At 42.8% G+C, this 22,534-nt stretch overlaps 1 protein-coding gene across 2 annotated transcripts in view; it reads right to left on the minus strand.

Moving 5' to 3' along the window:
* The window catches only part of LOC126458459 (anoctamin-10), a 317,839-nt gene that overhangs the window by 121,762 nt on the left and 173,543 nt on the right, over nucleotides 1–22,534 (minus strand). For both annotated transcript variants that reach the window (XM_050095530.1, XM_050095529.1), the window contains exon 7: nucleotides 9,736–9,911. In XM_050095530.1, coding sequence (XP_049951487.1) covers nucleotides 9,736–9,911 — 176 coding nt within the window. The remainder of the gene's footprint in view (nucleotides 1–9,735; nucleotides 9,912–22,534) is intronic.

Genomic DNA, 22,534 nt, shown 5'->3' on the forward strand with positions numbered 1-22,534 from the left:
TAGTATTTCGCTTTTTACATTTCTCATTTGTTTCCGTAGTCGCTTCAATTTGTCTTTGGTCTGCCTCTTGATCTTATACCAATGTGACGCTAATTCGTCATTACTTCCGGTATTCTACCGCCTGCATTCTTGTGGCGTGCTATGTGCAACAGTTTCCTTAATCTGCCCTTTATTTTATGATTCCTGTGTTCCTTTAGGCCACTCAATATTTTGCAGAGAGCAACCGTTCTTGAAACATTCCTTAATTAGGATTCACATTTATTTATTTCACTTGCTGCCCCAAAGTCACTGTTTAATATGTTAGATCTTATTCCCAGTTTTTTAGAATTTTTTTCCCCGCAAAGCTATTGAGAGGTTCGTAGATACACAGTAGCCTTATGTTTTTGTTTTATCTGATCTCTTTCTCTTTATTGTTAGACAAGGGTTTTCTTAAAACTATCCGATTACTCTCTAAACCTGATTTTGGCATACTAATATAATCCACATCGCAAAGCGGAGATCTAGGATTTTTTGTAAATGCAGAGTGCGAGCGTTATGTCTTATCCCAGCATGGAAAGTGTATTCTGTGAATGTGTGTTGAGACTTTAATTGCCATCCCATTTTCAAACCTGTTCACATTAACAACTTGCTATGCATAGAACAATCGTTGACAGGAATCTCTAAGAATACTAATCCCACTGATTCTTGATTTCTAATCAAAGCAGTGATTATGATAACCTACCTACGAAAATACTCGAGAATTCACTTATGTACGGGTTCAGCCCTTCACTCCTTACCGAATCCAGGTTTTTGGCAGTGTTTTAGCTGTCGATTTCAAGGGACTTGACTACATATACAATGTATTTGTGTGTATTTTATTTTATACAAACAGTGTTGGAGTGAAAGAGAGAGGATGGCCTCTAACAACCTCTGTGGAAACCAGCAAAGAGGGCAGAAAATCAAGTCTTTCAAGTTAAACGGATTTCCGAAAAGAAAACACTGGTAACATCAGAGTTAAAAACAACGTCAGACACTTTTCACAATGAGAAAGGACTAAAATTGACGCTTTTCAAAGGAGGAAGCCTTAACCGTCAGAATTATTCTACAAGACTAATGAATGTGACAAAGATAAAAATATAAGTAAAAGTATTAAAAACTCATTACGACCTCCTTAAATAACCGGGTCTTCCTAAAATTCTGTAGATATTCAGCTAGTGACGAGATTAGAACTCCCGTACATCTCTGCAGGTGTGTGCATTATCTTTGATTTCTTGATTATGCACACTAAGTGCCGAGTCGCGCTACGTATGTGTTTCTATCTGGGTGTGTCTTCCCTGGTGGTATAAGTACTAGCTATTGCAGTGACACTGCATACGCAGGTTCATTTTAGTTTATTTCATCGACAGGTCGTAATTTTAGGAAGACACGGTTGCAACGGAAGTGAACAAGGGATTCTTAATGTTTTTGTTGATACTTCGATTTTTATCTTGATATTGCTTTTATAACATTCTTGTTGGATAATTCTGATAAGGAAGGCTTGCTCCTAAGAAAAACGTCAGTTTTAGCTTTTGTATTATGAGCCTACATTTTACCTCTGATCTTAACAACCACGGTTTCGTAAACGTGAATAAAATCAAACTGGTAAACTAAATGCAGTAACTGGTTTTGCATGTTAGTGAAAGAATCCTAACCACGGAAATATGTGTAAACTATATTCTAGAGAATTAAGGAAAAGGTTGCAGTACACCTACTCAAACTGGAACAGCAATACAACTTGAATGTATATCTGATACGGGATTTAAGGGTACGGAAACAAGTCGAAGTTGTAATAGTGGTTAACAGATTAGGTTGTTAATATGATCTCTGCAAGGCTTAACGGGATTTAGTCCACGTGCAGCTGGCTCCCATTTTTCCATATTTAATGTTATTAGTAATTATCACTGATTTGATAAATACGACTAAAATACGTTATGTGGACGACGCCAAATAAATGCATATTCAGATCGGACACGCAAAATAAATTTCAGCAAATTAAATTACACGGTAGGCTGCGATCACAAATTGAAGTTTCCACTCCCCTGAATGATTGAGCTAATCAGACATGTTCCAGTTCGAAAATTCTGGAACAAAATGCTGTGACGAGCACACTGAAGCAGAGTGATATATTGATCGAAAAAATTCAGTGTGAAAATACACCGTTACGTGGTGAAATCTCAAAGAAGAGTAAATTTATTGCAATAACTCGTTGGAGGGTTATGCCAACATCGAATCTCTTATTTCACGGTTGAATAGTGTATTTATTCCAGCTGGTCACGAGATGTCGCTGTGCTTTACCTCAGTACACTTTATACTTGGAAGTGTGTGTTAAGTCACAAATTTTTCATGCAACACTTCGTGTAATGTTTGAAGTCCATCCTCCACATAACACTATTTTAATGAAGTGTGACCAACCCAAGTTCTGACTAACTCAAGTACGTTCGTTTGACGGGGTATACCATACAACTGAAAATGCGCAGTAATGAAAAAGACAAAACGATATTCTAACCCAAGTTAGAACATCTATTGTTATTGAATACACAAGGCTGATTGAGCGGGAATTTTCACGTCCATTGGCTTTTGCTTTCTTGGACCGCGCAATAAGTACATTATTCACTAACTCCTTAGGTACGAATAAAGGTCGATAATTTTACGATATGAGTCTGAACATGGGCCAGAGTACGCTTAGCACCTGTCAGCTCCTTGCTTCTGTACTCCAATTCACCAAGATTCAGTTAATTAATCGTTTCCACTATCATCGTCTGTTGTAATTTAAGGAGACAGAAACGAATACGCCTGCTTCAAACTATCCGAGTTTCCAAATAACTTTATTTTCATATCCATTTTGCCCTATTTTATCTAATTTTACGCTTCTGTGTTATTTCCGTCACAACTTCTTTTCAGTCACTCTATTAGCCCCTAAGACGACTCACATTTAATAGGAAGCTATCTACACAGTGTTTTTCTAATGGCTAAAGGTGAATAAAATTATCTTTTTGAGGATAATTTTATGTCTACCTTAGTGAGACACTACTATCAATGCCTTGATACGGTTACTGGCAATTAACTCTGAACACGGAGCCCTCAGGAAGAAAAAAAAAATATCTTGTGAGAACGAAAATGAGATGGGAAACACGAAACTGCGAGAATAATTTGACAGAGCACGAAAAGACCTAAGTCGAAACAGTGCCCCTGGAACAGACGGCATTCCCTCGGAATCATTCAGATTTTTGGGAGAGCTAGCCACGACAAAATTATTCCACGTAGTGTGAAACATATGGCACAGTCTAACACCCGCAAACTTCAACACAGACATAGTAATTCCTATTCCAAAAAGGTGAGCGCTGACAAGTGAGAACGTTAATGTACTATCACTTTACTTTTAATAAGTCATGGTTACGAAATACTGACATGAATTACTTACAGATGAATGCAAAAACTGGTAGAAGCCGATCTCGGGCTAGATCATTTTGGGTTTCGGAGAAATGTAGCAATACGCGAGGCAGTACTAACCACACGGCACATCTTAGAAGACAAGTCAAAGAAAGGCAGACCTATGTCTATAGCATCTGTAGATCAGAGGAAACCTTTCACATTTCTGACTGCAATATACTGTTTGAAATCCTGAGGAGCTGAAGTACGGGGAACGAAACGTTATTTAAAAACTTGTACAGAAACCAGGCTGCTGTAATAAAAATCGAACAACATGAAAGGGACGCAGTGGTTGAGAAGCGAATGAGACATCTCAATATTATTCAATCTGTAGAATAAGCAAGAAGAAAGCGAAAAGAAGGAAAAATTTGGCGAGGGAACTGAAGTGCATCAGACGGAAATGTACTTCGAACATCTGAAAATATGGGTAGCATTTTGAAAATAATTTCAAGATTACCATCAACAGAAGTAAAACAAGGTTAATCGTATGAAGTCGAATTAAATCTGAAGATGCTCGGGCATTTGTGTTAGGAAATGAAACACTAAATACAGTAGATAAGTTTGCTATGTACGCAGCGAAACAGCTGATGATGGCCGAAGTAGAACGTATTTGTCTTGAGTGTAGGCTTGTACTGAAGTGAAACGCAGACAGTCATATTTCAGACAAGAACAGAATAAAAGCTTTTAGAATATGGTGCTACAAATACAGGAGGGTTACTATTAAACTTTCACTACTTTAAAGGGCCCTCTTGTAAAATGAGAAACCGTACGGCAAAGAAACTTTGGGGAAACATTTTTAAGGATATGCGAAAGAGAAGTAACGAATAAAACATTAAAAACCTTGTAATTTCTACACGAGAGCATTCAAATCTGGTGATCTTGGTGGTCACGCACTTTAGAACGATCCGCCAATGATTCGATTTGTTCCTGGGAGAGGTCAATTGCGCCACAAATTGGTGAAGAAGTTGCTGTTGCCAGGCCCGAGAATGTTCGACGCAGCGATCTTCATGCGGTGCACGAGTAGTGTCAGGACACCTGAGCATTCCATAATACATTGTTCGAAAAGTGTTGTGAAAAAGTATGAAATGGTATTCATACAAACTTCACATTACTCTCGAATTTTTGCTACGTGACGTAGACATTCGAGTGTATTTCTCTCTCATGTTTTTTGCAGGGTCTGAAATTGACGACGTATGGCCTTTTAACATTTTGTAGAGTGATATAGCACACTTCGCGCTCATTGGGGAAGTGGACATTGACAGTTGTAGCATTTGGGGATCGTATCGCCAACGAACGTTCATGAAGTTCCCCTGCATAGCGAAAGCGCCACCGTGTGGTGTGGCTTCGTGGCACAGCTTATGAGTAATCCATTTTTCTTTGAGGAAATCGGACCCCAAGTATCAAGGATATGCAGCGTGAACACGCACGTTACTGTGATTTTCTTCGCCAACATGCGATCCCTACTCCCCGGGAGAGAGGTGCTTTGTAGTAATTTATTTGGTCCACGATGGAGTTCCACCTCACACTGATCGCAAGGTAACTATTACTTCGTAACACTTTTGGAGAAAACCGAAACATTTACCGATCGTTCCAATCTGACTGACCACCAAGATCACCAGATTTGAACCCTCTCATGTGGAAATTATTATGTTTATCTTTAAATGGTTTATAGTTTCATTGCCCTGCAGTCACTCGTTTTTCATGGGGGCCCTCTCAAGCAGAGAACTTTTAACTGCAACCATCCCGTAGTGCTGAAAGTTAGATGCATAAATCTAACTAACGAGGAGGTACTGAAACAAATTGGGGAAAAAGAAATTTATCCCGATGAATCGAGAAATTGTCGGTTTGGTGATGGAAGGAAGTGTAAGGGGGGGGGGGGGGGAGGCGGGGTGGAAATCTTAGAGGAAGAGCAAGGCTTGAGTAGGGTAAGCAGGCGCAAATGGTTGAAGGTTACGGTAGTTACGTAGAGATGAAGATGCTTTTATAGGATAGACTCGCATGGAGAGTTGCACCAAACACGTCCTCAGACTGAAGGCCACAACAACTACAGGATAATGTTATACGAAGACTGGAGTAGGCAAAATGTACTGATTGCACATCAGATAATAAACCAGGGTGAACTTCGAATTCGTATGAGCCGTAAGCAGGAATATTAATCAGAGCTTCACGTGAATTGATTCCCCGGTGAAAACTGTTGTGAAGATGAAGCTTACACTTGACGACAGTAATAAAATTAACAACTGCAATGGGTGAAAACAAAATGAACCGCAATTCCCACTAATGACTCATTTTCATCTATAAAGCAGTGAAGCTACAATGATCATAAGAAATTGTGTGTGACAACCAGCAATCTCTCGTGACGTTTCCACACATGTAAGCCGCCGTGTTGTCTCGAAGTCCTGACTTTCCCTGGTCTCAGCAATGCAGGCTGACTTGTGAGGAGAGCGTTCTCGCCCTTTAAATTATCAGCCTCTTCGACACCATACAATGTTCCAATATGTTCCCGCATTATCTCTCTATGTGAAAGGAAATGTTCTAACTGGCTGACCCATCATCATCATCATCATCATCATCATCATCATCATCATCCAGTCCAAGCCGCTAACAGTAGAAACTTGAACTTCGAAGATTTTTCGATATTCGACCCCTCAGGGCCTGAAATGGAGATGAGAGGTTTTTTGAAAATATACCGATTTTAAGGTAATTTCGCAGCTATAACTACGAAAATCGGTATTTGGCTTCTCAGTCAGAAATACAAAAATACTTGCTTCAGCATTTTTGAGAATTCAACGACTAACGGGTGTAATAATGGGCTGAAACTTTTTCTTAAATAAATCATTACTGGAGTGCTAATGAAACATTTTTAAAGCAATATCTATTTGACTTCTCGGTTGGATGTAAAAAAGTATTTCAGAGTTTTTGAAAATTCAACCCCTAAGGAGATAAAATAGGGGATGAAAGAACTGGATTGTATCAAAACATTTTTAAAGTGAAATCTTTGAAAATTAGTGATTGACTTCTAAAGAAATATGTGTTAGGGAATGAAAGTTTCTATGGAAATATCAGAAGTAGTACTCGAAAGATGGGATGAACAAACACCTCCAGCTACCAGAATCGCTTTTTGATTAGAAGTAAATTCGGAAAAGACCATATTTCTATGGTCTTATTAGCATGAAAAGTTTAGAATATGGTGCAATTGTGAACAACATAAAAATGCTATTAAAGAAAAACAGAAATCTGTGCAGACCATATAGACTACACTAGCAGTGGTGGTCTTGCCTAGCTCATGATCCTCTCACTCCATTTTTCTTCCAAAGTTACCACTACCTCTAATATTTTTGGCTCTGTAATATCTTCCTTGTTCCCTCGACACAAGAATCCGAATTCAACCGAGCACACGTTTCAGCTGTAGTGAGACTGATACCCATCAAGATGTTCAAGCACTCCATTTAAGTCTGACCCAGCATTAAGGGGAGCCTTAGAAATGGACCGTATGAGCAGCCTAGAAAATAATAAGCCATTGTACAGTCGTCATGAAATCGATCTGGGGAGAACTGGAATACCAATTTGGATGGGAATAATAGCAGACCAGTTCCCTATTTATTATTGTGCTCCACTTTTACAGATGCCAGGAGCTTCATGAAGCACAGTCACAGCCTTTTTCTGGTAACAGCAGCTTTCTTGGGACGTGAAGTAATATCCCTTGTCACTCACACAGCAGTGGACTACTAACGGCGACGATTCAGTGACCTACATCATGTCGATCAACCGCTTTTCCGCGAGCGTAACAACTGAGTGGAGGTCATTGTGGAACACAAGTACTCACTATATGCACCACCACCACAGTAAAACGTATGCTTATGAAAACACACAAAATCTGTTAATTTAATGACTGCAATTCCCCAAACTTTGCAGTTATTCTTACGATATTAGCAGATAGACGAAACATTTTGCAGCTCCTGTGTACGATTTTTCCAGTTGAAACTTTCAAAAAAGTACGTCCAGAAACTTAGGCCTTTCTGTCTTCTTCAGTACAGTTTCGTTTTGTTGATACTGTTCTTAGGCTGACAAATGGTTTCATGCAATTCTCCTTGCTAGTCTGTTTGCACAGGTGTCTTCACTTCTACATAGCTACTGCAGGTTACATTCCATTATCTTGCTTAGTACAGTCCATTTTTGGCTTCACCTCTACAATTTATTACCTCTTAAACTTCCTACCATTACAAATTTAGTAGTTCCTGATGCCTCAGGATGTGCCATATCAACCATTCTGTTGTTCTAGTTATGTTTGCCACAAATGATGTGTCCTCTCCCTTCCCCCATCCCCCAGTGATTCTATTCGGTAGCTCCTCACTGGTAATGATAGGTAATCACTTAGTACTCAGCACTGTTCTCTAACACTGCATTTAAAAACTTCTACACTCTTGTCTGCTGTGTTTATCTCCATGTTTCTCCTTGTCGTAAGCCGAAACACTAGATAATTACTTTCAGAGAAGAATTTATACTTTACCGAAGCTTAACGCTTGTCGTGTCAGCAACGAACATCACAGCAGAGCTCTGAAGTTGCGTAACACATAGGGGACAATTTTCTGGAAGACAGACGGCGATGACCCGACCGTCAACCGTGAGGCAATTCTAGCACCACTAGAGGCCGCAGGCCGCATAAATCTACTCTCTTCTGCAAGACACGTGATCGAAAATAGGCCGGCTGTATCCTAGCGCCAAATGATATTTAGGGCAGCGCTCGGACCAGACCAGTTCGCTAGGAGTAGGTTTGCTGCGTCAGACGCCGATTCCGGAAGGATTCCATCAATCAGGATTCTCACTCAAGAGCCGCCTCCACATCACCGTTGCTATTCACATCCGACTTCATGACCCCCGACCCCCAACCCCCCCCCCCCCCCCCTCCCCCCGAGCTACCAGCTGTGGACTAAGAGTGTTTGAGGCCGCCTCACTGAAGAAGACAGGGAGACTTGACATGGCAGACTTGTGAACTTCGGAATTTTTGTCCTGTTTAACTTTCAAATGGGTAGACACTGGACTTAGACAACTTTGCTCCCTATGGGGCATAAGCTTTGTTCATTTAGTTTGTATATTAACTCTGAGCATTCTATTGTGTTTGATTATTGAACTTAAGACTCAGTGACAGTCTCACTGGCCTTCAGCTGCCTGAAATGTTGTTGCTCTATTTCGAGGAGGACTTATGTTTTATTTGAATCCACATTTGAGTATCCACATTTGAGTATCCGTCCGAACAGGCCACGAAGGCCAATCGGGCCGATCGGCCGCCGTGTCATCCTCATCCCAAAGGCGTCACTGGATGCGGATATGGAGGGCCACGTGGTCAGCACTCCGCTCTCCCGGTGGTATGTCAGTTTACGAGACCGGAGCCGCTACTTCTCGGTCAAGCAGCTCCTCAATCAAATTGCTGCTCCTTGCCAACAGCGCTCGGTAGACCGGATGGCCACCCATCCAAGTGCTAGCCCAGCCCGACAGCGGCGATCTGACGGGAACCGGTGTTACCAGCGGCAAAGCCGTTGGCAGATGTGCTATTCATCTTTCATTAATAAACTTGTTCAATCATAGCTACCTGGATATTTTTGTGCTATTGTCAGTGGACGTATCACAAATGCTTCAGCTCATATTCGATGTCAACATGTTTTTCAGAAAAAGATTTCCTTACAGGAACATCGCACTTCTGGAGCCGTTTTATTTTTTGAAAAAACTGGATAAGGCGTAGCTTCCAAAAATCCAGCGGAAGGCAGTTTGTAAAAATACCAGTTAATAGCTGTGAGGACGGGGCTTGAGTCGTGCTTGGGTGGCTCAGATGATAGAGCACTTGCCCGCGAAAGGCAAAGATCCCGAGTTCAAGTCTTGGTCAGGCACACAGTTTTAATCTGCCAGGAAGTTTCATATCAGCGCACACTCCGCTGCAGAGTGAAAATCTCATTCTGGAACCAGTTAATAGCTTTGACAGAGTCGCATCCACGTTTTCTGTTCATTCTGCTATGTTCGGTTAAAACATAAATAAATTAAATAGAAAAACATTTTCGTATCGCTTGTACAACAGGATAATTATACCTTTTGCGTCAAATAAAATTGTAAGTTATTCACATAAGGTGGCAGTAATAGTGAGGTCATTGCGGAGCGACCTTTGTAATTTCTTCTTATTAGCATGAAGTATAGATCTAAATTATCTGAACTACACAGTATATTGCTTTCTTAAAGAAGGAACGAAAAACAAGTCACAAACCGGGGTGAGCACCATACAAAGCTAGCAGTGCTGACCTCTAGGAAGACGGTGACCCAGATGACGTTGAAGAGGCAGAAAAAGGCGAGCGTCTCGTAGGACAGGAAGAGCTGCAGGAAGCCCAGCGCCATGGGCGCCAGCAGCGCCGTCGTGTAGAAGCTCACGAAGTTGAAGTATAGCGCCACCGAGTCGCCGAAGTACAGCCGGATGTCCTCTGCACAAGACGAGAGCGCCGAGCGCAGCGTTAGTGGTTGATTGGTTCAAAAGAGGGAGGAAAGGGACCAAACTACGAGGTCATCAGTCCCTTGTTCCTAATAAAACAATGCCACAAGTGTGAGAATAAAACAGACAAGACATATAACACAAAACGGAAAGAAAGGAAAGACCACAAGAACGAAGGAAAGGCAACGAACACTAAAAGGAACAATAAAACAACAGAGAGATGCAAGACACAGGAGAGAGTAAAACAAGGAATCAGATTACAGTGGCTGGCCGACCACGAAAATAAAAAGGAAATGCCAGCCACCCTGAAACACATTAAAACATCCACTTTAAAAGCACTAGGGTGGAGGACACAGACGGACAAAGGACATGCGCTAAAACTCAGATCGACTGATAAAACCTACCCTCAAGGACGAAACGTAAAACCAAATCAGCCGATGAGACGTTGTCTGCTAAAATCAATGATAACGAGTCCAGCAACCAGAGATGACGTCGCAGGGCAGCCAAAGAAGGACAGTGCACCAGAATATGGGCCACTGTCAACAGGGCGCCGCACCGACCCTGAGGTGGGTCTTCACGGCGCGGGAGGTAGCCCAGGCATGGCCAATGCTGAGCCGGCAGAGAACCACGGAGTCCCTGCGAGAGGCCCTCATCGAGGGCTTCCACACATTCGTGGTCCCCTTAGTGGCTAGCAGTTTGTTGTGCGTACTGAGATTTTGCCATTCCGTCTCCCAAAGCTGAAAAACCTTGCGGCGTAATAACGAAAGCCGGTCAGTTGCGGGGATGCCCATCTCCAGAAGTACTTTCCGTGTAGCCTGTCAGCAAGTTCATTTCCGGGGATTCCGACGTGACCAGGGGTCCAGACGAACACCAGTGAACGACTGGACCGTTCCACGGCATAGATGAACTCTTTGGATGAACGCTACCAAAGGATGACGAGGATAGCACTCGTCGATAGTTTTCAGGCTGCTCAAGGAGTCAGTACATAAAAGGGAAGACTCTCGGGGCATGAACAGAGATATTGAAGTGCACGAGAAATGTCCACCAGCTCTGCAGTGAATACAATGCAGCCATCGGGTAAGAAATGCTGTTCAATGTGGTCGCCGTGGACGTAGGCAAAGCCAACGCGACCCTCAGCCATCGAGCAGTCGGTGTCAACCCCTTCAGAGCCCCAGAATATGTCAAGAAAAAAATGTTCAAATGTGTGTGAAATCTTATGGGACTTAACTACTAAGGTCATCAGTCCCTAAGCTTACACACTACTTAACCTGAATTATCCTAAGAACAAACAACACACACACACACACACACACACACACACACACACACACACACACACACACACACACACACACACACACACACACACACACATGCCCGAGGGAGGACTCGAACCTCCGCCGGGACCAGCCGCACAGTCCATGACTGCAGCGCCTGAGACCGCTCGGCTAATCCCGCGCGGCACACGTCAAGAATCGAGAGGAAGTGACAGTGGAGAGCCGCAGGGTTAACGGAGTCCTTAGGGTCACGTGAAAGGTCCAGACGAAGCTGCGGCCGAGGCGTACACCATGGAGGCGAAAGTGAACGGACCTCAAGTAGAGGTGGTAAAGGGAAGGACTCCAGTTCAGAGAGAAGGGACCGCACGCGAACCGCAATCGTTAGCCCCGCCTTGGGGCGGGAGATGGACAGCGTTAATGGACAAGGATGGAGATGGAAGCGAAAAAAAAAATCCTCCATTTCCTTTATCTCAACATCGAGGTCAGGGATTCCGATGATATGTCAGTACTAAGCAAATAAGGGAATAATTACAACAGCTATATAAGAGAAATGAATTTGGAAACAAAATTATAGGTGGTGGAAGAATTAGATGATGATGAGATGGGGGATAGAATATAGCGAGAAGAATTTGACAGAGCCCTGGGAAACCTAGTTCGAAACAACGCCCCAGGACTAGACGTCGTTCCCTCATATTTACTTTGACCATTGGGAGCGCTAGCCATGATAAAACTATTGCACCTAATATGTAAGGTATACAAGAGGTTCTCAATACCCTCAGACGTCAAGATCGTTGAAAGAAAGGCGAATGTGCGTTTAGATTTAGAGAAAGCTTTAGGCAATGTTGACTTCAATGCATTCGCTACCAGAACTGTTACCATATTTTAATCTCCAGCACTGACAATGTTGAGCATCAAACGAAAAAGTTCACGAGTATTGTGCAATAGCCTTTAGACAAGTGCGTGACAAGCAAAGTTACGTGGGATGAGTGAGTCCCGCCGTGGTGCGACAGCTTCGAAAGCGAAGAGAGCTTCACTGTCAATGAATTTGAAAGCAAAATTGTATCCACCGACTTCACAGAACACAGTAAGAAGTTTTGGTCGTACCTTATATCAGTAAACGGATCGAAGACGTTTGTCCAGACACGGTGACTATAATGGTATCGAAACGTTGACACACTGAAGGCCGAAGTACTAAATGTCTATTTCCAAAACTGTTTCAGAGAGCAAGATAATACTGTAGTTCCTCTTCTAAGTGGTCGCACTAATATCAAAATAACGTACCAAACGTACCATGGGATAGAAAAACAACAAACCGCTCTACAGAGGTAAGGCCGCTGGACCTGACGAAATACTTATACGATTCCACATAGAGTACGCGAAAGAATTTGCCTCTCTTCTAGCAGAAGCGTACAGTATGTCGTTGGAGGAGCGAAGCGTTTCTAATGATTGAGAAACAGCGCACATCATTCCCGTTTTCAATAAGAGTCCTAGAACAGACGCATAAAACTACAGTCCTATATCTCTGACGTCGGTGTGTTGTAGAATATGTGGAACATGTTTTATACTCGCATATTAGTACATTTTTCAGAACCTCCCTTGAAGAAATCATCATGGGTTCTGAAAACAACGATCTTGTGAAATCCAACGCGCTCTGTTCGTCTATGATACTCAGAGAGTAGCAAATATCGTCGCCCAAGTTGATGCGTTTATTCGTGACGTCTGGAGGCCGCAGAGGTCTTCGCATGTAAAAATAACTTCGGCCATACCATAAAGGAGTGTTTCAGGACCATTACTTTTCACAATATGCATATATATGACATAACGGATAATGTAGGAAGCACCATGAGGTTTTCTGTTGATGATGCTGTTGTGTACAGGGAATTCGTGACGCCATAAAATTGTAGCGAAATGCAGGAAGGCCTGCAGGAATTCCCAACTGACCTTCAATATAACAAATGTAGTGCATCGCGCATACGTAGACAGAAAGACCCATTATTGTACGGTACAAGACTGCAAAACTGTCACTGGAGGCAGTCGCATGTATATAATGTCTATGAATATGCGTGCGGAGCGATTTGAAGTGGAACGTCCACGTAGAACTAATCGCAGGCAAGGCAGATGCCGTCAGAGATTCATTGGAAGAACCCTCAGGGAATTTAGTCCATCAAAAAAGCAAGTAGCTTGCAAAATACTCGTTCGACCAATACTTTAGTATTGCTCGGCAGTATGGGATCTGTATCAGACAGGATTTACAGAGAAGATCCAAAGAAGAGCAGCGCCTTTTGTTACAGGTTCATTTAGTAAGCGCGAAAGCGTCGCGGAGATGATCAACAAACGCCAGTGACAGATGTTACAATGGAGGCCTTCGATATCTCTGTGTGGTTTACTGTTAGAATTTCGAGAACGTACGTGTTTAGAAGAGTCGCCCATTATAATACTTCCTCCTACGCATATGTCCCGAAAAGACCATGAAGGAAAAATTAGCGAGATTCGGGCCACACACCGTAAAGGTGGGTTGCGGAGTATAGATCTATATGGAGTTTAAAATGCTGATGGTGGCAGGGATAAAATACGGAGAACGAAAGCTTATTTACAACTTATACCGAAAGCGGATTGAAATTACAATAGTCTAAAGGCATGAAAGGAAAGCAGTGATTGAGAAGGGAGTGAGACACGGCTGCAGCCTATCCCCGCTGTTAATCAGTCTGTACACGGAGAAAACAGTAAAGCAAAAAGAGGGAAATCTGGCGAGACAATTAAACGCCAAGGAAAAGAAATAAAAACTGAGATTTGTCGACAATATTTTAATTCTGTCACGCACTATAGGACTTTGAAGAGCAGTGAATAGAATGGATAGTGCCTTGCAAACAAGTTATAAGATGAACATGAACAAGACTACAGGAATGGAGTCTAATTAAATTAGATGATGATAGGGAAATTAGATTAATTTTGCTATTTCGACTGCTAAACAGCTGATAATGGCTGAAGTAGAGAGGATGTAAAACGCATGCTGGCTGTAGGAAGAGGAAATAGTTAACGTGAAACATGAATTTAAGTATTAGAAAGTCGTTTCTGGAGGTATTTGCTTGGAGTGTAGCCTAAGGAATAGAAGGTTGTAATGGAATGAACTGTCTGTGTGTGTGTGTGTGTGTGTGTGTGTGTGTGTGTGTGTGTGTGTGTGTGTGTGTGTCGGGACGGGGGGGGGGGGCAGGGGGTAAAAATCGTGAAGAGAGAGGAAGACTTGAATATAGGAAGCAGGATGAACTATGTAGAGATTAAGAGGCTTACTGAGGGAACATCGACTAGCATCTGCATCAAACAAGACTTCGGACTGAAGCCAAGCGATATTCCCTCTTTTCTGAAGACATAAGGCACCGAGCAAACCGACGGCTCGAATAAGCAGTGTGTGGAGGGTTTAGTTCAGACCACAGGTATTTTCTTAGTGTTTTGCGGATCTTTCTCGTACCACGAATTTGACACATTCATTCAGGTTACTGTCAGCGTGAACCAGAATGTATATTTCAACATCCTTGATGACCAAAGTGTGCCGGCCGGAGTGGCCGTGCGGTTCTAGGCGCTACAGTCTGGAACCGAGCGACCGCTACGGTCGCAGGTTCGAATCCTGCCTCTGGCATGGATGTGTGTGATGTCCTTGGGTTAGTTAGGTTTAATTAGTTCTAAGTTCTAGGTGACTGATGACCTCAGAAGTTAAGTCGCATAGTGCTCAGAGCCATTTCAACCATTTTTGATGACCAAAGTGTTACCCTTTTTCTACATCTTCATGAAGGATGTGTACGGTCAGTCTTGTTCCCAGGATGCCGACCTCTGCGTTTTCAACGATGCATGGATTCGTAGCTGGGTTGTCAAACACTTTGCACTTTATTGCGATAAGGACCGCCTTATTTCCTATTTTATTCTTGTAGAAAATGTCAGCAGGTGCTACTCAGAACAGTGGGTGAAATGAGGCAGTCAATATTTACATAGTTTGGTAGGTATCCTGAATCTAATAATCATTGAGTAGTTTTATCATTATATGGCATGCCTGAAAAACTTTTGGAGTCTCTTCCTTGCAGAACTGAGGCATCATTACGTATAGTAACGTTATGTCCCCAGAGTTGACATTTTTGTCCAGAATGGCTATACACTGGACTCGCATTCGGGAGGACGACGGTTCAGTCCCATGTCCGGCCATCCTGATTTAGGTTTTCCGTGATTTCCCTCAATCACTCCACGCAAATGCCGGGATGGTTCCTCTGAAAGGGCATGGCCGAATTCCTTCCCCATCCTTCCCTAATCCGAAGAGACCGATGACCTTGCTCTCTGATCTCCTTCCCCAAACAACCCAATCCAATATGGTTACGTTTATGTGTTCAGTGTGGTGGAGTGCTGGCACACTGTACATGAGACGTTGGAAAGCAGTTCTCCACCCCTTCCTCTATCCATCTCAATCTGTCCCGAGCCCTGCTGTTCATCGCTTTTAGTCCCTGCAAAGCAGATAAATAAAGCAGACCGATACTACTTATCATGCATGGCAGGCCTACAAATCAGGCATCCACAAATCCCTTTCTTACCCCTGACATGCAGCCAATCCTGAAAAACTGATTGATTTGCAGGCATAAAACGGTTCCCACATAAAATGCTTGTCATGCAAGGCAGCCTACCTCCCAGGGGCTGGAAAAACGTTTTTTGACATTATCACTGCTTCCAACATTTGCCTGATTACTCCATATTTCTCCTCCTTCCTGAAAAAATAGAATGCCACTAGTTTTGGTAGTAGGTCGTCATCCTTTCCTTCAAACTGACTTTTGAATTTTTGTACGGCATTGCTGCAGTTTATTGGTTGAATATATGCAGGTGAATCACCTACAGCTTGCACTGCATAAACTGTGGAAATGGAAAGTACTATTGATGTGCAGTTTTCACGAAATGGATTGGTAGTCAGGGACTCTTATTGTCAGCTAATAAAGAGATCGTAAGAACAGTTACAATGTGTATTTTTTGTACAAATGTACACTTTTTAAATGGAATAATGCCTGTTTACATTAACAAACCAAAAGTAGTGTGAAACTGGAACATCAGTGGTGTATGTTGCAAGATTCTAGTGCAAGTCGTTTATGAAGTATCGTATTTTGAAAATTTCTCACACCCATACTTGTAGAACACCGGTGGTAGCACACACTAAACAACAGAACAAGTGTGTACACTAGTTATATGGATTTTGGCCAGTAATGAGACAACTGACCATCATAGGTTGTGTTAAAAATGGCCACTGGCAGTGGCAATACACGCTTCCAGTCTGGTATTACGGAACGACTGATGCAGACATGTTAACATTTCAGCATAGATGTCCAAGCAGGCTCCAGTAATACGTCATTGCATATCAAAGGGTATGGTTGGTATGCCTTTGTAGACAGCACCTTTCAGTTTTCTCCACAGAAAAAATTCTGCAGGCCAAATCTGAGGAAAGGGCCTGCCAAGGTATAGGTCTTCTGCTTCCAATCCAACGATTTGGAAACAATTTCGGAAGACATGTTGTTGTACTTCATGCACTATGGGCTGGACAGCCATCATGTTGGTACCACAAGTTCCTCACAGTCTGCAGAGGAACGTCTTCAAGCATTCGTGAAAGATAGTGTGTTAGGAGGTTGTGATGCTTGTGTGTTCCATCCATGAAAAATTGCCCTATGAGCTGATATTCTTTATCCCACACCATATGTTTACGGCTTCATCACTAAACAAGATACATGACCCATCTGGAGTATTCTCTCTTAATGTCCATGTATAGAAGTTAACAGGATTGTCATAATCGTTTCCATGCAGCTCTTGACGGGGAGAGATGTGGTAGGGATGGAACCTGTATAGATAGAAAACGCATAGAACACTTGGCTGAGTCATGCCACCTGGTCATGCGATTGTGTGGGAGCTAACATGCAGATCAACTGCAACAGCAACAAGATACGAGCAATTAATTTGTCCCTCTTCTCTCGTCACGTGTTTCCTTTTGTTACGCTGTCTAGGTGAAACACTACCACTTTCGCCTAACTGGTTGAAGAGACCGATAAATAAATGCCGAGGTGGTTGACATTTGCTGGGATATCTTGTCACATACACCATACGAGAATGAACTGCACTCTTCCTACACTTTACACACACCGTGAGCATCTCGAGTTTTTCTACATTAGCAAATCCCATCGTCCAGTTACGATCTACTGCTTGGACTGTTACACACCAGTTGACAGGTTAGGCGCGATGCACACAAGGAACGCACAAGCACACTGTAAGCAAACGTAACGACATCGTGCCTAGCAACTATGCCGGTTGAATGGGGCAAAGAAGTGTCGGTGTCGAAACTTTTCAAAATAATATCTCGTAAACGGTTCACACTACAATCCTACAACAAACACCTCTGACGTGTGTCTACTTTTACTTTGTTAATGTCAATAGAAACTGGTCCCTTTAAGAAAGCATATTTGCACAAAATACACACTTTCTAACAATTATTACAATCTGTTCACTGGTTAAAAATACGAGCCCCTGGCTTCCAATCCATTCCGTGAAAACTGCACATCAGTAGCACTTTCCACTGCCGCAATACTTTCAGAGCCAGTTTTAGATGACTCAAGCGGTATTTCCAGTTCTCTTGGTATGCCTGTATTCCTGCATCGGTCGTTTGCAGTTTTCTACTTCCATCAAGAGCTTCATTTCATCTGCCTGGATATATGATACCTCCTAATGGAAAAGAGTGCATTATATGCAGCTGTACAGTATCTTGTGTCACCGCAATCTTATTGATTCTGTAGAATTTAAATTTCGTAGAAGTATCGAAGAATAGAAATTTATAGCTACCAGGATACGGCACAGTGGCACCGACATCAGGGTATTCTGCAGACGACCGGCTTCGGCCGGAGATGGCCAATCTCTTCAAATCATTGCGCCAATACGTGTAAGATCTCAGTGCAACCGATCTCAAAGCCCGAATTTACAGACTTCCGACGACGGGCGGCCGAATTCATATCAATTTTTTTTTCTTCAGTTGAATGTGGTGAAGTTCGGACTCTAAGAAGATAAACTGTGAGAAACTTTTAAGTTTAGTGGAAGAAAGGAGTTTATGGCATCCTGAGGATGAGAAATTTAGCAGCAGGGATACATATGTCTCTGAATCTATGGTCTGAAATCTCTGCTTTATCGCCAACTCCCAAGTTTCGAACAACTTAAAGTTCCAGAATGAAATTTTCAGTCAGCAGTTAAGTGTGTGCCGCTTTGAAACTTCCTGTCAAAATTGCGTGCCGCGCTGAGCCTCGAACTCTGGTCCTTTGCCTTTCATGGCCAAGTACTTAAGTTGAGCACTTGCAGCCAAAGGCGAAAGTCCAAAGTTAAAGTCTCCGCTCAGCACACAGTTTTTATCTGCCAGGAATTTTCAATTCCCACATTTAATACTTGATTTGTGGCGGTCTAGCTATTTCAGCCTCATATATATGCTTAATGCAGCAAATGATCTGCAACTCGAGCAAAACCTGTGTCAGAAATTTTAGGCCTATATTATAACCTCAAAAAATTATATGTTCAAGTGAAAAAGATGGCGAATGCCAATTCTGATGCTTGAAGTGAATGTAGTGGATCTTTTGTCGGGTTGTAGTACGTGGGCATATCTGTCTGCAAATTGTTTCTTGCTGCTTACTATTATTTTTATGCCATTATTGTGATGATCCTGTCGTATGACAGTTTACAAATGTCGTGTATGTGCTTCCACTTTTTAGTGCTTTAGGTGTTGAGGATATCTTATGCGAAAATTTGCTTGTCACGTAAGTTGACTGTCAGTCGATAGACGTTATCTGACATGTGTGTGTTTAACTGAATTTATTTGAAGCTGTACACAGTGTTTTTACATTGCTTTTCAATGTCACTACGAATCATCTCCAGTATGTAATAGAACACTTATTGTCATCTCATTCATAAAATATGTCTGGTTATTCCAAAACTGTGGAAGACGTGTATGATATTCTCCATGTTGTTCTCGAGGCATATATAGTTCATCCATAGGCGTTCGGTGTTGTTTCAATAGCAAAAGCAGCACTCTACCACTCATCTCTAATCACAGAAGCGTCGTGGCGTCCATCCCACCAAAAACCGATGGAAATTGGAATCACTGTGACCAAGCTGTCGACCTATGTTGTCGGGCGAACCCTGGGGAAGGCGTCTGCGAACTGCCGTTGTCAGTGCCACTACGACCGCAGCCTATGAACTGACCACGCCTCGCCAGAGAAGCCAGAGCGCATCCAACATGATAGGGTAGCTGCCTCTTCAGGCGCAGTGCTGCAAGCGTCCCTAGGGTAATAAATCCCATACAAGAAATCCTGCCGACTCAAAGGCAGCAAGCTGGGACCCGGCCACCGTGGTTACCCAGCACAGCGCCCGTAACGCAGCCAGCGGATATTTCAGTCACTGACAGTCTTCACACGAAATAGACGCATTATAAGCTGTAAACACGAGGATGGTTTTGTTAGTGAAGCAAAAGGAGCTCTCACTGAAGTACAAATACCCCACAGGAATTCTATTCCACGTTTAGATAGAGAAAGCTTTCAAAAGCAGCCGAAGCTGTAGTTTCAAGATTGAATGATAGATATGGAAACAGAAGACAGAGGGATAGAAAAACAATTAAAATCGCTCAAGAGAGGAAAGGCCGTTGGACCTGAAGGGATACCAGTTCGATTTTACACAGAGTACGCGAAGAAACTTGCCCCCCTTCTTGCAGCGGTGTACGGTAGGTCTCTATAAGAGCATAGCGTTCCGAAAGATTGGAAAAGGGCACAGGTCATCCCCGTTTTCAAGAAGGGACGTCGAACAGATGTGCAGAACTATAGACCTTTATCTCTAAAGTCAATCAGTTGTAGAATTTTGGAACACGTATTATGTTCGAGTATAATGACTTTTCTGGAGACTAGAAATCTACTCTGTAGGAATCAGCATGGGTTTCGAAAAAGACGATCGTGTGAAACCCAGCTCGCGCTTTAACAGAGGCCTATAGACACGGTTTCCCAGGTAGATGCCGTGTTTCTTGACTTCCGGAAGGCGTTCGATACAGTTCCCCACAGTCGTTTAATGAACAAAGTAAGAGAATATGGACTATCACACCATTGTGTGATTGGATTGAAGAGTTCCTAGATAACAGAACGCAGCATGTCATTCTCAATGGAGAGAAGTCTTCCGAAGTAAGAGCGATTTCAGGTGTGCCGCAGAGGAGTGTCGTAGGACCGTTGCTATTCACAATATATATATAACGGATCTTGTGGATAACATCGGAAGTTCACTGAGAACGGAAAATTGTAGTGAAATTCAGGAGGATCTGCAACGAATTGACGCATGGTACAGGGAATGGCAATTGAATCTCAATGTAAACAAGTGTAATGTGCTGCGAATAAACAAAAAAGAAAGATCCTTTATCATTTAGCTACAATACAGCAGGTCAGCAACTGGAAGCAGTTAATTCCATGCATGATCTGGGAATAGGCATTAGGAGTAATTTAAAATGGAATGACCATATGAAGTTCATAGTTGGTAAAGCAGATGCCGGACTGAGATTCATTGGAAGAATCCTAAGAAAATGCAGTCCGAAAACAAAGCAAGTAGGTTACAGTACACTTGTTCGCCCACTGCTTGGATACTGCTCATCAGTGTGAGATCCGTACCAGATAGGGTTGATAGAAGAGAGAGAGAATATTCAACGGAGAGCAGCGCGCTTCGTTACAGGATCATTTAGTAATCGCGAAAGCGTTACGGAGATGATAGATAAACTTCAGTGGAAGACTCTGCAAGAGAGACTCTCGGTAGCTCGGCACAGGCTTTTGTTGAAGTTTCGAGAACATACCTTCACCGAGGAGTGAAGCAGTATATTGGTCCCTCCTACGTATATCTCGCGAAGAGACCATGAGGATAAAATCAGAGAGATTAGAGCCCACACTGAGGCATACCGACAATCTTTCTTTCCACGAACAATACGAGACTGGAATAGAAGTGACAACCGATAGAGGTACTCAAGGTACCCTCCGCCACACACCGTCAAGTGGCTTGCGGAGTATGGATGTAGATGTATATATAGACTGACACATGGGCGGCGACTGAAGAAAACGTTTAAAGAAAACATCGCGAGCTGTTAGTCATTGACAACTAAATGAAGTTTAAGCACTGACTGTAGTTCTGATAAAGCAGGTGTTTTGGTGCCTCGAATTTCATAAGGGTTTGATTAAAGCCGCCTGTCGTATTGGTGTGAGACATTTCAGAAGATCTGTATGTATTTTTTTGCGGTGTAGTGAATATCGTGCACAACATATTGGACTACCCGAAGACCTGTTTTCATTGGATAATGCAGCAACTCTCAGACGATGATACAACCAAGTGCATGGAATTCTCTTTAGCAATGAACTCTTCAACTGGCATGACACATATATCCGTCCATGGCCTGTTCGTCCTCAGTGGGCTCGAAGGAAATATAAATATTAATGTCATGTGACTAGGGGCTCTAGTCGGGTAGACCGCTCGCCGGGTGCAAGTCTTCCGATCTGACGCCACTTCGGCGACTTGCACGTCGATGGGGATGAGATGATGAAGATTAAGACAACACAACACCCAGTCCCTGAGCGGAGAAAATCTCCGACCCAGCTGGGAAACGAACCCGGGCCCTTAGGATTGATATTCTGTCGCGCTGACCACTCAGCTACCGGGGGCGGAACGTCGGCAGGATTTTGTGGCTTGTAGCTAACGGGAGTGATGCTGGCATGTGCTATTAATGCTGTTAGTCAATCCTCCCTCCACTAGATGGTACTTCTCAGTCAAAATAATCTGTTACTGGTCAGTTATGCTCTCCATTGTATACAGTGTGTTACAAAAAGGTACGGCCAAACTTTCAGGAAACATTCCTCACGCACAAAGAAAGAAAATATGTTATGTGGACATGTGTCCGGAAACGCTTACTTTCCATGTCAGAGCTCATTTTATTACTTCTCTTCAAATCACATTAATCATGGAATGGAAACACACAGCAACAGAACGTACCAGCGTGACTTCAAACACTTTGTTACAGGAAATGTTCAAAATGTCCTCCGTTAGCGAGGATACATGCATCCACCCTCCGTCGCATGGAATCCCTGATGAGCTGATGCAGGCCTGGAGAATGGCGTATTGTATCACACCCGTCCACAATACGAGCACGAAGAGTCTCTACATTTGGTACCGCGGTTGCGTAGACAAGAGCTTTCAAATGCCCCCATAAATGAAAGTCAAGAGGGTTGAGGTCAGGAGAGCGTGGAGGCCATGGAATTGGTCCGCCTCTACCAAGCCATCG

Source organism: Schistocerca serialis, chromosome 2 (genome assembly GCF_023864345.2).
Source record: "Schistocerca serialis cubense isolate TAMUIC-IGC-003099 chromosome 2, iqSchSeri2.2, whole genome shotgun sequence".
NCBI lineage: Eukaryota > Metazoa > Arthropoda > Insecta > Orthoptera > Acrididae > Schistocerca > Schistocerca serialis.